This window comes from Tenrec ecaudatus, chromosome 6 (genome assembly GCF_050624435.1).
Source record: "Tenrec ecaudatus isolate mTenEca1 chromosome 6, mTenEca1.hap1, whole genome shotgun sequence".
NCBI lineage: Eukaryota > Metazoa > Chordata > Mammalia > Afrosoricida > Tenrecidae > Tenrec > Tenrec ecaudatus.
In genome coordinates this window covers 162,987,234-163,003,485 of record NC_134535.1, presented here as the reverse complement: position 1 = coordinate 163,003,485, position 16,252 = coordinate 162,987,234, and the positions used below count along the sequence as shown (strand labels likewise).

The following is a 16,252-nucleotide window of genomic DNA, read 5'->3' as shown; positions in this document are numbered from 1 at the left end:
TGTATCAGATCTTTTTTTTTTTTGCATTCAACAACTTAAAGAACTTACCAAACCTCCCAATGGCTTGCCCTGTGTCCTTCCCCACCCGCTGACTTCTTTGACATCTCACACTGAACCTCTATTTCCCGCCTCGTGCCCCAAGTGAACACCTGCCCACCCTCTAGCCTTTTGCTTCCCCTTCTTTTCTTTCCCTCCCGCCTCTGGTGACCATCAAGTCTGTTTCTTTGGGTATGAATGCTGTTGCTGCATTAAAAACAATAATAATAGCGGTCTCATACAACATGGTCCCTTATGTTTGAGTACCTCAACCGAATGTCCTCCACATCCACCCGGGCCACGAGGTGTCTCCCAGTGGAATCATGATTTCTAAACAATGCCTAGCTTTCCAGTGTGTGTATGTACCTACACGTTTTGTTTGTGCATTCTCTCACTGATGGCCCTTTAAGTTGTTTCGATCTTTTTGCTATTGTGAACAGTGCTTGGATGAACATGGGGGGGTGCATTTATCTGTTCATACTAGGCTCCTTATTTCTGGAGGATACATGCCAAGTAGGACTATTCCTGGGTTATATGGCACTTCTGTCTCCAATTGTTTGAGGGAGTGCCCTACTGCTACCCCTCTTCACGATGATGGTACTGCGTCATGCTCCCCCCAGCTGTGCCTGGGGGGTCACTCTCTTCTCCTGCTCCAGCACTTACTGTTGTCTGCCTTTCTGAACGTTGCCAGTATGCGGTGGTATCCACGGCTGTTTTGGTTTCCATCGCTTGGATGACTTGTGCTTATGAGCATTTGAACATCTATTTTATGACCACCTGAATGTCTTTTATGGTACACTGTCAATTCATGTCCTCTGCCTGTTTTTACTTGGGCTATTCATCTTTTTTGTGGTTAAGGCATAGAAGATTTCTATAGATTATTGAAATTATTTCCATGTCTGATGGGTCATTGCCAAACATGTTTTTCTAGTCTGTGATTTCTCATTGTAGTCTTTCAGTGAAATCTTGTTGCTTGCGAGTTTCTTACTTTTGGGAGGCCCCGGTTGTCTATTGTGTCTTTTGCTGTGTGCGTGATTTTCATTATGTTTGATACTGTATTTATTCCATATTTTAGTTCCTCGCCCCCTGGTTTTTTTTTTATGACCTTGTAATACTAGGGCAGTTCCTAGCAATACCAGAACTTTGAGAAGTTCAGTCTGGAACATGGAACAAGGGCTATCTATGTTACAGGGGTCTTGCTCAAAGCAGAGAAGAGCAGAAAGATGTTTACTTGTGTTTCATTGACGATCCAAAGGCCTTCGACAGTGTGCTCCATGCTAAACTCTGGATAGCCTTAAGAACGGAAATTCCAGAACACTCGATTGGCCTCATGGATTAAGAAGCAGTTGTGCAAACAGAACACGGCATACTGCATGGTTTAAAATTAGGAAAGATGGGTGTACCCTTTCGGGACACTTTTTCAATCTGTTTGTGAGCAAATCCTCAGAGAAACTGGATTATATGAAGAAGCATGTAACATCAGGATTAGAGGATGGTTGTTTAATAGCCTCTGATATGCAGATGTTACAACCTTGCTTGTTGCAAATGAGGACAATTAGAGCACTTGTTGATGACAAGGACTGTAGCCTCCAGTATGGATTACAACTCAATGTAAAGACGACCAAAATCCTCACAACTGAACCAAGAGGTAACGTCATGCTAAATGGAGAAAAGGTTGAAGTTGTCCAGAGCTTCATTTTGCTTGGATCCACAATCAATGCTCATGGAAGCAGCAGTCAAGAGATCAAATCATGCATTGCGTTTAACCCACCTTGAGTTCACTTTGCTTATGGAGTGAGGCAGGGGTCCTGATTCATTCTTCTACACATGGAAACTCAGTTTTGCCAGCACCATTTTTGGAAGAGTCTATTTTCTTTTTAAAAAAAAAAACGTTTTATTAGGGGCTCATACAACTCTTATCACAATCCATATATACATAATTGTGTAAAGTGCATCTGTACATTCATTGCCCTCATTTTATTTTTAAAAAAATCATTTTATTAGGGGCTCATACACCTCCTATCACAAGCCATACATACATCAGTTGTGTAAAGCACATTTGTACATTCATTGCCCTCATCATTCTCAAAACATTTGCTCTCCACCCAAGCCCCTGGCATCGGGTCCTCATTTTTCCCCTCCTTCCCCTTTCCCCCCTCCCTCATGAACCCCTGATAATTTATAAATTATTATTTTGTCATATCTTGCTCTGTCCCATGTCTCCCTTCCCCCACTTTTCTGTTGTGTGCCCCCCCCCCCAGGGAGGAGGTCACATGCAGATCCTTGAAATAGGCTCTCCCTTTCCAAGCCACCCTCCCTAAGAGTCTGTCTCTTTTGTATTTATGTTGCCTATTGGTGAGCAGATGTATTGTTTTGGTGCTCTGGTCTATGTACAAAGCGGGTTTGACACCTGTGGCTGTACAGGAAGGGAGAACTTTGTTCTTGTTTCTCTGGTTAAGATTATCCTTAAGTATTATTTTGCTTTGTGGGTGGCTATTGTAAATGGTGTTGCTTTCCTGAATTCCTTTTCAGAGATGACTTTGATAGTATATAAGAATCTGATTAATGTCTGCACATCAATCTTGTACCCCACCACATTTTTTTCAATTAGTTCCAACAGTTTCCTTCCCGAGTCTTTTTTTTTTTTGCATATGGAATTATATTAACTACAAATACAGAACCTTTAACTTTTTCTTCACCAATTTGGATGCCTTTGATTTCTTCTTGTTATATCATAACTCTGGCTAAGACTTCCTGGCACAATGTTTGATAAAGGGCCAAATGGCATCCTTGTCTCCCTGTTGAGTGGAATTCTGCACTTTTTAAGTTTATATCACGTCTACATGGATGTATGGGCATCATGGATGGACTTAAATGATGTTCCTTAGAAACGTTGAGTGTTGGGCAAGACCAGGGCATTAGTGTGGATGGGGTAAGGTTATCCAGGAAATTGTCCTAGGACAGTTCTTGCTACACTTGAATGAGCAGGAATGGGAATGTCAAGTAGAAGGAAATTCCTCCAAAGATCTTCCCTGGCCTTTTCCTCACCGATCCAGGTCGCCATTTTCTTAAAAGTTCCTCATGAGAAGCCCCTGGTCTTGTCCTATGTCCTTTGGAAAAATCCATGGCGATTACTCCATCGTCATCCCTGCCCCCCAAACAGTTGCCACACCCTTCTGAGCTGACCTCTTGGACTTGAATTTTACTGGTCCAGCCGATCCCTTTGGAAACCATAGTTTTAATTGGACTTTGTTTTCAATAACCCTAAAATGAGAATACCTGTCTTTCTTAGTCAGTATCCACTCGATGGCAGTGAGGGCTTTTTGTTTTGCGTTACCTGAATGAGAGGACCCATCTACTGCCACCAACTTACTGGTTTCACAGTCATGTTTGAACACAATGTGTTTGGGATAAATCCATGCATGTGTGACCTAGGGTGTGATTTCTAAGTCTTTCTGATTTACCCTTATCTTCTGATCACTCATCCATACAGCATGCTTCCTTACTGGCAGGTATGATTACTCATCCATACAGCATGCTTTCTTACTTGCAGGTATGAGAGGCTCTGTAGCCTACTTACCATTAACATAAAATAATTTGCTCAAAAAGAATACTATGATACTTCATGTCAGATGCATTTGTCTAAACTTAGTATCCCTGCCTTTGCAATACTAGGCATTCTAAAGCCTCTGCAGACCAGACAGCGTTTTGTTCAACAACCCCTGAGCACCTAATAACAACATTCTTTGGGAAACTTGCTCTAGGCTTGACTATGTTATCTTCTCGCCCTGGAAGACCAACTCAAAAGCCAAACTCAACCATCATTGTGTCAACTGTGACTCACATCAACACTGTAAGACAGAGTAAAAATACCACCCCCCCTCTGGATTTACGAAACAATCCTGCTTCCTTGGAGTGGCTGGTGGTTTTTAACTGCTGATCTTGTAGTTCGAGCCCACCTCATAACCCACTACATCACCTCCTTAGGAGACGGTCTTTCTCGTTTGCTTTTGGCCTCCTGGTTTACTTTAACTGTATTATAGTTGAGAGTTCTGTGCACATTTTGTTCCTCTATGCATTGATTTCCCCCTATCGTTGCAGGAAAAGTATGTGCTGTCATTATTTTCTGGTGCCCCTGGTCTTTGTCACCAAATATCTTCTCATTGACAGACTGAATGACTCTTATAGGTTGATGTGGTATGTGGATGGAGATTGAGAATAATATGTGTGTAGAAATCCCTGGATGCCCTGTGAAACATATCTTATGTTCTTGTGGATCACATTACTCAAAATAATCTTTCATAAGTTCCTAGACTTCGGGTTATTGTTATTGTGGTGAGGTGCCATAGCATGCGTTCTTGCTCATAGGGATCCTAAATACAACAGAACAAAAACTGCCCGGCCCTGTGCCAGCTTTGGAGTCATCACTACGTGTGAGCCCATCGCTGCAGCACAATTGTCAGTCCGCTGTGTGGAGCTTCTTCCTCTTTTGGGCGGACTCTTGGCTCAACCAGATGTGATATTTCTCTTTGGAAACTTGTCCCGCCTGATGACATGCCCAAAAGCTGTGAGATGAAGTCTAGACACCCTGGCTTCTAAGAAGCATCCTTTCTGTGCCTCTTCTGAGACAGATGTATCTACTCTTCTGGCAGTCTCTGGTATATTTGATATTCTTTGCCAACACTAGCAGCCAAATGCATCAATTCTTCTTCAGTCTTCCCCTTCACTGTTCAACTGCTACATACACAGGAGGCTCCTGAAAAGACTTTAGGTGATTTCATCAAATTTGGGAAGTGTATAGATGATTTTTTATGTTTTATGGGAAAAATTGGACATTCTACTTACCTTAAATAAATGATTACTGGTAAAAGATCAAAAAGATTTTCATCTATGAGGAACATGACCCAAAGTCTTAACTTTTCTGCTTATTTGAATCAGGCTTTGGCCATGAATAGATTATTTTGAGCCATTTGTTTCAGTATTCGATATTAAAACGCTCTCTAGAAAAACAATGAAAAGTCCCCCCAACTTCATCTGCTCCCCCAAACACAACTTCTTCTTCTTCTTTTGGGAAAGATCTTATTGGATTAACTGCTGTCAAATTACTTCTGACAAGCACAACACTATAAAACAGGATAGAACTGCCTCTATGGAATTCTGCTATGGTAACTCTTTACTGGATTAGAACACATCATTTTTCTCCTGTGCAGTGGTGGTGGATTTGAACTGCTTGTGGTTAGTAGCCCAACGGCTTACCCCCTATGCTCTGTCAGGGGTCCTCTCTTATTTTATTACATTCTGTCTGTTCTGTTTAGTTCCATGGGCAACATACTAAATGATGCAGGAAGCATCAAAAGAAGGTGGAAGGACGATACAGTCACTGGACCAAAAAAACCCCAGCAGGCCAAGGTTCAAAACATCCAAGGGTTATGATAAAAAATCAGTGGTTTTGAAGGAAGAAGTCCAAGAGGCACAGGAAACTTTAGAGAAAAGTGAAGTTTTAGGAATTCATGGAATAGCAATTGAAATGTTTCAACGATCTGATGGAGCATGGGATGCACTTTCTAGTTTTTTCCCAAGAAATTGGTAGACAGTTGTCTGGCTGACTGACTGGAAGAGATCCACATTTGAAACGATTCCAAAGAAAACGATCCTAGAAAATGCAGAAATCATCCAACTATGTCATTAAAATCGCATGCAAGTAAAATTTTGCTGAAGATAATTTAAAAAGCTGTGGAAGGGAATTGTGAGAAATTCAAGCCAGAACCAGAAGAGGACATGACATGAGCGATATCATTGTTGACTGCAGGTGAATCTTGACTTAGGATTACCAGGGAGATATTTTCATTCTGCTTTATTTATTAAAGATGCAAAGGCAGACTACTGTGTGGATCATACCAAGCTGGATAACATGTAGAAGAATAGGAATTCTAAATCACTTCCGTATGGTCATGCAGAACCTGGACCTGGACAAAGACACGATCATTTGAACAGAGCAGGGGAATCCTGCATGGTTGAAAATCGGGAAGCGTGTGTGTCTGGGTTGTATCCTTTCCCTATTTCTATTCAATCTGTATGCTAAGCAAATAATACAAGAAGCTGGAGCCCATGCAGAAGTGTGGCATTAGGACTGGAGGAAGATCACACAGCCCTGCTGGCTGAAAGCAAGGAGGACTGGAAGCATGTACGAATAAATGAAAAGATTTAGTTTTCCATACGGATTTTAACTTAATATAAAAATATAGACAATGTACTAAATGGATAAAAGAGTGAAGTTGTCAAAGATTCCATTTTCCTTGCAATCCACCATCAAAGATCGTGGAAGCAGCAATCAAGAAATTAGACAACATTTTGCATTGGGCAAATCTACCACACAAGACTTCCTTAAAGTGTTAAAGAACAATGGTGTCAATCTGAGAACTAAGGTGTGCCTGACCCAGTCCATGGTATTAGCATTTGCATCATGTGCATGTGAGCATTTTGCCATGAATACAGACGATCCCAGAAGATTTGACAAATTTGCATTATGGGTCGGCAAAGAAGACTGCAAGCCCCGTGGTCTGCCAAAAGAACAAACAAAACTGTCTTGAAGGAAGGAGAGCTAGAATACTTCCTACAAGCAGGGCTGGCATGACTGTGCCTCATGTACACGATCCGAAGAGAGATGAAACCCTGGGAAAGACCAGCATGCTTGATAATGTACAGGGTCAGTCAAAAATAGGAAGGACGTAACAAGATGGATTGACAGTGGCTGCAGAACGTCATCCCAAATACAACTGTGAGGATGATGCAGCCCCAGGTGGTGTTTCCTTCTGCCGTGCACAAGTTGCAAGCAATTGGACGACACCTACTTGCAACAACCATAGGTTTAGTCAATTACTCCGTGATAAAGAATACTCAGTGTTTGTTTTAGTTTGTGACCGGTTCCATAATTTCCAAGACAGCCACTGAAGGGATACTCTATGTGTCTTGGATGACACACACAGGGGCCATGTGCTTTGTAGGACATTCAAACTACTGTGGGAGCAGCATGTTCATCTAGTGAAAGGGAGCGATATTCCACTTCACTTCTGATGTTGGTTTCGCAAGTGTATATGTTGGTGATGTCCAAAGCGATTGTTGTAATGAATGAGTGCGTATTTATTGTTTGATGCCCTAATCCATCTACTCTGAAGTCTTAAAATCCCAATAGAGCTTTTAGTGTCTGGAAGACAAACTGAGGTTATAATCAGAGTATATATTTTGGCCATATTCACACCATGAATCTGAATTTAATCTACTTCCCCTTTTCCTATTTTCTCCAACATTACACTGCTTGGAAATTACCTAATAAAGACATTGAAGTGAAAGCTTTCACATTTTTAACTTCTTTTTTTTTCCAGTTACAAGTAGCAGATCTTGTTCAGGTTAGCTTAGATGTAAAGGAAACTTGATAGGGACGATCTTGGGTTATGTGGTACAGAGAGTTATGTCCTGAATTGCTAACCACAAGGTCGACTGATTGAACCCAACAACGTGCCAATGGAGAGAGAGGGGGGGCTGTCTGCGCCTCTGAAATGTCAAAGACCCAGAAGCCCTCAGGGGCAGTTCAACTGTGTCCTGTAGAGGTGCTGGGGGTTGGGTGGGGTGGGTGGATAAGCTCTATGGCAGTGCGGTTTTATTGGATTATCTCAACTAATTAAAGGACTGTTTTAGAGGCTTCCTGACCACGTGAAACCAGGGACCGAAATGTTTTTAGAACTCCCTTGCTTTTCCTCCTCTGGATTCCTTGTGTGGAGCAAACTAATTCATATAAAAACTAATGTCCTGCTATTTTAGGAAAACAGCAGAGTCTTTTTGTAAAATCCCAAACAGAAGGGTGTCTGAATTTAAAGCATGTCCTGAGAATGTGAACTATAATAACTATCTTCAAAGTTTAGTGCATAGGCTCCCAAACCGATTTGGCCAATAACCAGCTATTTCTGGGGGAGCAGGGGGAGGATAATAATACTCAGTGCCTTCACCCCAGCAATTAAAAACTCTTGTGCTATAGGCCACAGCCCAGATATAGTGTAAGTGTCTGCTTTTGCCGCCCTCCTGGATCCGTCAAGTGTCCCACGGCGGACAGACTGCTTTGTGGACTTCTCATTCCATCAGCTGTTCTTTCTAAACTTCTTGGTTAGTCTCTTGTTGGCCCCAATGGCTATTTGTGCTTCAAGCCGCCATGATGTGAAAACATTTGCCCCTTAAATATTTCAGACATCCACTTAGAAGAGGCTTTTTAGCATTGGGCGAGCTTTGGGTCAGGTTAAATAAAGGCAATCCTTTGGAGTGGGGCCTTCAAGGTAGGGGAAGCTCGGCCAAGTCAGATGCTCACAGTTCGGTGAGGGTGAGGTGGGTTTAAAGAGCTTATAGCTCCACTCTGCTCCCCGACACTGGAAATGTAGGCTAGCTTTCAAGATTACTCATGAGCAGGTGGTGGGACTCTTATAAATTAAAATGCCACAAAGCTAACTGTACTTATGGAAATGAGGATCAGATATCCTTGAGCAGTGAACTCTTTGATATGCTACACATTTTTGCTTAATTTTCAGAGTTCTGAAAGTTTCTTTAGTCAATTTTTCTAGCACTTGTCTTGTTTTTATGGAGAAGCAAATTTTTGAAAGTTCTCTCTGGATATTTTTGCTGACATCATCTGTGCATTAGAATTTCATTTGTTGATTAAATAAAATATTCTTTTTCCTAAGTATAGTGCTTTAGAAGAACATATTTTAGTCATATGAAAAATACATATTTGAGGTTAATAAAATTGATTATAAAAGGTTTTGCTGAATATTATCCTGATGATTTATTCTATACATTGACCTACAACATTCTCTAGAGAGGCTATACTAGTCCAAATCTTTTTAATTTCTTATTCTGTTTTATCTTTTTCTTGGGGCAGGGAGCAGAATACATATATGATGGAGCCTCAAATAATTTGTGGAAAAATTCCATAATTGCTTGTTTCCATTTTCTATGGACTTTCTGAAGCCCCCTCATGGGTTTATAGTTATAAAACAAAACAGTGTTTTTAGGTTTTAAATCCAGAAGCCCTTAGGCTAACATTGATTGTAGAAAGAATCTTTGTATTGGATATTAAATCGTCTTTAAGGAATTTCAAGTTCCCTTTCTGTGGGAGTAGTCTCTTTTCTGTTCAAAAAACCTTAAGTCAAAGCAGGGTTTCTGAGTTTTAGCAGAGTTGACCATATGATTTTTTTTATTATTTTGGGAGATGGTATGGCAGGGTGTGTCAGGGTATCTCTGCTTCTTTTGATTAAATGCCAGTAGCATCCACTCAACTGATGGCCCAACACTACGGCTGCCACAATGAGCTCCAACCCAGCAATTGGGAGAAGGGCGCAGGGCCGGGCAGTGTTAACTTCCGCTGTACACAGGGTCACTACAACAACGCACAGCCCCAAGTTGTAAAAACTAATCTCCCCAGCCATTGCAAAACGTCTCGAGTGGAAAATGACTCTTGATTTATAACCACTGAATTAGAGACGCTATTCTGTAAAGGAAAGCAATATATCTGTGTTGTTTCAAAATGGGATTTATCTATTGGGAAGGTCTACTTATTTTCTGTTACCACTTATTTGGGTACGAGCATAACTAGCCTTTCAACAGAAAACAAGATTAAGTCTTGACTTATTAAAGTAGCGCTTGGTTCTCATTTTAATTGCAAAGTACAATACACGAATCTTTAGTACATTGTTGGCTGAATGTATTTGGCATTTTGTTTGAATGCTGTTCCTGTTTCTAATGCTGGCCGGTTCTGCTTTGTACAGCACGCTCAGCCATCGCAGGGAGTTGTGTCAACGATGGAGTGCACATCATTAGAGGTTACAGCTTGTCTTCCACACCATTCGCAACCCTATGTGGTGATGAGACCCCTGCTCCTGTCTCCATCTCTGGTCCAGTGCTGCTTAACTTCTACTCTAATGCACGCATCACGGACTATGGATTCAAGTTTTCCTATAGGATAGCCCGTGAGTAGCCATACATATACAATTTGAAATTTAATTTCCCTTTTCTTTTGTTTTTTCTTGGTTTGTGTTTATTAAGATTTCAAATTCTTGCAATGTACAATGGGAGATATTTAAGCATTGGGTAAGTTTTCATGGAACACAGGATTATTTAAAAATAAATAGAGAAATGGCTACATAAGTCTATGTTGAATTCACTACAGCTGCATATCCCAGGAGTCTCAGCACATGACTACGTATGGGCATAAAGAAAATAGCTTTCCCTGTAAAGTGGGTTCAGCTGAGTGGTAATAGGCCTTTTCAAAGGTGGCCACACTTTCTTATTTCCCAAAGGTGAAAATAGATATGCTCATGGACAGTGTATAAAACACCGAAATAGCGTCAAAATGCACACAGTTCATTATAATTTTGGTGTTATAATATGAAATAAATATAGCATTTTTACTGCAATAAAGTGGAGTGCTTCTACATAGTTGGATCCTTTTCTGATGAAAACCAAGAAATCATGATGCATTTTAAATATTTGTAATATAGCTTTAGGACTTTTTTATGATTATCTTTGTTATTAACTAATAGGAGTCACTGAGGAATCTGGCTGTTGATTTCTGATGTCAGATTGGGGAGTGTGCTTGCTTATTGCTTGTTGATGAGTAATATAAATCTGGGCAAAGGTAGTCCTTTCCCATCTCACAATTAAATAGAAATACAAGGATGTTCGCAAAAGTTTATGGAAAATAGAATGGAAAGATAATGGAATTTTTCCATGAACTTCTGAAAGCACCTCTAAGCACAGGAACTGTGAATTCCACACTTAAACTCACAGTGGGACCCAACTGGGAAAACACCAAAATGATTTCCTTTATAGTATTCTTTCCTCTATAAAATACTTTATAAAATTATATCCTTAATCGAGGAAAATTGAATCTATTGCTGAAGAGTTCTAGATCTTGGTCCTGTCTGGGACCATATTCCTACGACATGTTTTGAATCCTTCCTTTTTTTCCAAACTTCCCATTATTGCCCTCTTCTTAGTCTTTGAGTTGAATATCGGGATTACGACAATGCTCACTATGGCCATTAATTTGACTCCGATTTATTTCTTTGCAAGATGTACCTGAATTAGGAGGTCCCAACTTCCTAATTCATTGCTTTCTCTTTCCCCTCCATGGAAAAGTCACAGTCGTTGGTAAACACCATGAAGGGATGTTTGAGTTGCTTTAAGAAAAATCATTCTCTCGCGTATGGAAAAGAAGACAGGTGTAGAATATTTCAGCATTATCTTTGCCGACATAATAACTCTGACCTGCACTTGTCTTTGTTGCAGCCTGTGGTGGTGTGTTCAACTTCTCCGTGGGCATCATCCGGAGTCCCGCCTACTCACATGCAGACTACCCTAACCACATGTACTGTTTGTACACCATCATCGTTGAAGAAAACAAATTGATTCAGCTCAAGTATGTAGGAAAATGGACCTTTTTGACCAAATTGCTTTACCTCTGTTTACAGATAAGAGATGTCATTACTGATGGAGGGGAATGATTCTCATCAGAGGTAGACAACAGAGCAGACTGACTCCAGACTCACTGCCATGGAGTCGATGCCAACTCATGGTGACCCTGTAGGACAGGGTCGAACTGGCCCTGTAGGTTGCCCAGACTGTCACTCTTGGTAGGAGTCGAAAACTCATTTTTCTCCCAAAGAGCAGCTGGTGGTTTCAAACTGCTGAGCTTCTGGTGACCCCTGTGCCACAAGGGGTCTTCATAAAAATGGTGGAAAGAATTCCATTTTACCATGAAATTTTTGAAGTCCTCTTGCACAGGGGACTCAAGAAGGAGGAGCAAGTTTGTGGTGAACTTGCTTTCTGACTTTCCAACGAGCAAATAATATTTAAGGTTGAAGAACATACACCATGGCAGTTAAAACTGTTGTACCCACCCCACCCCCAACACTTGCAATAGAGATTTATGGAATGGTTTGAAAGCAAAGGGGCACCAAGCGTACGAGAAGGCTCTATTACTTGGGCATTTTTGGTACCAGGGGGCTTCAAAAAAGTTTATGGGAAAAATACATATGTTTCATAAAAATATTTGGGTTTTTTTCCCACCAAATTTTGAAGCCCCCTCACACATGCCTAACAAGGAATTTTAACTCATGTTTATTATCTTATTTCACTCTTAAAACAGTCACGTGTGGTGGCATTAATTTATCATTCACCCGTGTGAAAAGGGAAGCGTGGAGAGGACGTACACATAAAATGAGATGAAGAGTTAGCATTTGAGTCCTTCTTAGGCTTCCTCCAAAGATCACTTCCTTCCTGTTGCCCCGTGTTGTCTCTGAAAGGGTTAGAGAATTGTTCTTGAGTCATGGTTCAGAACACCTTCGAGCTGACTCTGTACATCCTCATTAAAATTCTTTTATTTACCCCATTGATCCCCAACAAGAATGAGGGGTGGAATGCAGCCTCTAGTTTACTAGAGCGATAAAGACCAAGGCTGTTTACTTCTTGGATGATGTCTTCCTTTCTAACTCTATCCTTCAGTGACCCACAACATGTTAGGGGAAATTCTGGAGATCAGATTCTTCATGGCAATATAAGATTTCATATAGAAGCTCATGGGCTGGAGCCATACCTCCTTTCCCTCTGCAATACATTTATGATTCCTTTCTTCCCAAAGCATGGTGACTTCTCTCTAGTTTACCTCTGAAGGACATCGTACGCCAGACATGTCTTTTATCAAGTCTGGTTTGGTCACACATCAGTAACTGGTCTGTTTTGGACCTACAAATGGGCTATTTGTAAGGAACCGGTCCCTCCCCATTCCCACTTCCACTTGTACAACTCTTATCCATCCACTGTATCAAGCACATTCGTACATTCATTGCCATCAACATTGTGAAAACATATTCTTTCTACTTGAGCCCTTGGTATCAGGTCCTCATTTTACTCTCTCCCTCCCTCATGAACCCTTGATATCTTATAAATTACTATTAGTTTTTCATGTTTACACTGACTGATGTCTCCCTTCACCCACTTTTCTGCTGTCCGTCCCCCAGGGAGGGGGTTATATGTAGGCCAGTGTGATCTGTTCCCCCTTCCTCCCCACACCTTTCCCTTACCCTCCTGGTATCGCTACTCTCATTATTGGTCCTGAGGGGTTTATCTGTCCTGGACACCCTGTGTTTCCACCTCTGTTCTATACCACTGTACATCCTCTGTTCTAGCTGGATTTGTAAGGTAGAATTGAGCTCATGATAGTTGGCGGGGAGGAAGCATTAAAGAACTAGAGGAAAGTTATATGCTTCATCGGTGCTATACTACACCCTGACTGGTTGGTCTCCTTCCCACGACCCTTCTTGAAGGGGATGTCCTGCTGCCTACAGATGGGCTTTGGGTTTCCACTCTGTACTCCCCCTCATTCACATTGATATGATATTTTGTTCTCTGATGCCTGCTACCTGATCCCTTCGACACCTCATGATCCCACAGCTAGATGGCCACTGGTTTATCTTCAAGCCTTTAAGACCCCAGATGCTATATCTTTTGATAGCCAGGCACCATCAGCTTTCTGCATCACATTTGCTTATGCACCCTCTTTGTCTTCAGCGATCGTGTCAGGAAGGTGAACCTCATCGAATGCCAGTTTAATAGAACAAAGTGTTCTTGCATTGAGGGAGTACTTGAGTAGAGCCCCAATGTCCATTTGCTACATTAATATTAAACCTATAAATATATGTACATAGATCTATTTCCCTACCAATATATAAAAATATATTTACATATGTACACACCTGTATTTAGACCTCTATAAATGCCCTTTGCCTCCTACTTCTTTCCTATATTTCCTTTTATTGTCCTCTTGTCCCACTATCTTGTTCAGGCTTCATTTGGGTTTCAGTAATTCCTCCTGGTTACATTGCCCTTGATCAAGCTCTGCCAGGCCTTCTACAGCCTCCTTCCCATTGATTTTAGATCACTTGTTGTTCCCTTGTCCCTGGTTTTGTTAATATCCACTTCCTTTCCCCCACCTCTCCCTCTCCCATGTCCTATCTACTTTTCTTATGGTGTTATTTTATAGGACATATTAGGACTGCCCATAGGGGTTCTAAGACTATGATCTTTATTGAAGAAGACCATCAAGTCTTTTCTACCACAGAGCTTCTGGTGGGCGTGCACTGCCAGCCTTTTGGTAAATATCTGAGCACTTAATTAGGGATACACACACACACAATATTAAAAGCCATTGTGCTTTAGTGGGTCAATAATTGTGCTGATAGCCACAAGGAGATAGATGGGGCTTTCTAGTCCCATGAATATTAACCGTCTCAGAAACTCACAGCAGTTTCTGTCCTATGGGTTTGCTGAGTCAGAATCAGTGGCAGTGAGTTTTGAGTATATAAACACATAAAGACACATGCATGTACATTTATATTTTTTCCATTTTTTGACCGATAGCTAGGGCTCACCTTCTCAAAGTTCACACTAATATCTTAGAAACACATTTATTATGTGCCTTTTAAGAATCTATATTGTTTGGATATTGTTCTGGGTGCTGCAGAAGGCACTGCCTTTTAAAAGAAACATAAATGCTTCTATCAAGTGTGTGTCTCAAAATATGCTGACCACATAATGTCCTTCCGGATATCTTTGGCACTTTTCTGGGCTAATGGTGTGAAATAAACCAAGGTGGCAACTATGAGAAGAGAAAGCCAAGTCTTTCTCCTGTAGGGTGGCTGGGGGTTTCAAACTTCTGACCTTGCAGTTAGCAGCCCAATGAGTAACTACTATACAATGCTTTAAAAAAAATTGTATAACTATGGCTCAACCTAATCTTATTTTACAAGAACACATTGTATGTGATTAAAATGGAAGAGAAAACAATTTTATTTTGATCTTCATTTTCAGTTTGAAAATTGTAGTCAACAAAATCTATTTGAAAAAGACCAGTGTCCTTTTCTTCAATCTCTTACTCCAGCTTCTAAAAACAACAATAAACTTGAGAAAGCAAAAGAGCATACAAAAATGACGAGAGGATACCAAGGACTTTGCACATTTTTTCAAATAAATTGTACTACAATAAGTACCACCATTAAATCCTGAAGGAAAAAATATACATAGAAAGTCTTACTTAAGGTTTACGGAAATTACTCCAAAAGACAAATGCCTTGCATTCATTACTTGATATAGACATAACTTGAATAGTTGCTTGAAATGAAAAAACAGAAGGCCCTGGGTTAAAAATGGGTGTTAGACTCTATAGGAAGATTCAAGGATTTATCTGTCTGGTCAGATTATAAATGTAAAATCTCCCCCACAGCACAGTAGTTAAATTCAATATATTCATTTCTCACTTGTGCTCTGTGTCCAGTAGGGCCTGGTGAGGAAACTCTGCCGAATCCCAGGCTCCTGGAACTTCCGTGACTGTCAGTGCATAGGAAGGGAATGTGGCAAATGGAGTGGGGTTTGTTTTTGTTTTTACTTATTCCAAATAGAAATACATTTGAATGGCGCTCATATTCCACAGGCCAAAGCAAATTTATGGTCATGTCAAACCTGAGAGACTATTCGGCTGTGTGAGAAGTTCTCCCAAGTGCAGGTTAGATGAAGTCTGGGGGTGTGGGGAGTCTCCAGTGACCACCGGTGTGCACATGTGAACGTCTTATTAGAGCAATCAAATGTCTCTCAAGGGACGTGAGCTGCTTTTCTACCACCGGTGTTCTATTATGATAAACCATGCATTTCATAGTCTGAAATAGGTTTTCAAAAGCATAGCAAAAACAGTAACTTTCACTTGTAAATGTTCACTCGATGCCAGTTTTATCGTTTGCATGGGGTCTCGCTGGATCCTCCTGGCACCAGCATTTTTAAAAACAGGAACGCAGAGACTGAGCGAGAGAAAATTGATCTCCGATTGAAAGCCAGGATTGAATCCATCCTATGATACCAGTTCTCTTCCTGTAAATAAGTAGTATTGCTTATGTTTCCAAATAATGGTGGAGCGAAGTAAACACACAATTTTTTTACTGATACAGAACAATGGGTGTGTTGCTTAAATCTTACCTAAAATCAGTTCAACTTGTCAAAATTGATTTCAAATGGCTCAATACAAAGAGCCTTCAAAAATTTAATGAGGAAAGTCCACTTGTATTTTAATACTCTTTTCCCCCACAAACGTTTTGAAGACAACTGCTTAAGTTCTGAACTATAAACT

General features: G+C 40.7%; 1 protein-coding gene across 1 annotated transcript in view; it reads left to right on the top strand.

Moving 5' to 3' along the window:
* The window catches only part of CUBN (cubilin), a 306,910-nt gene that overhangs the window by 235,787 nt on the left and 54,871 nt on the right, over nt 1-16,252 (top strand). Inside the window, exons 57-58 of the mRNA XM_075552448.1 lie at nt 9,846-10,046; nt 11,368-11,497. Of these exons, the coding sequence (XP_075408563.1) occupies nt 9,846-10,046; nt 11,368-11,497 (331 nt within the window). The remainder of the gene's footprint in view (nt 1-9,845; nt 10,047-11,367; nt 11,498-16,252) is intronic.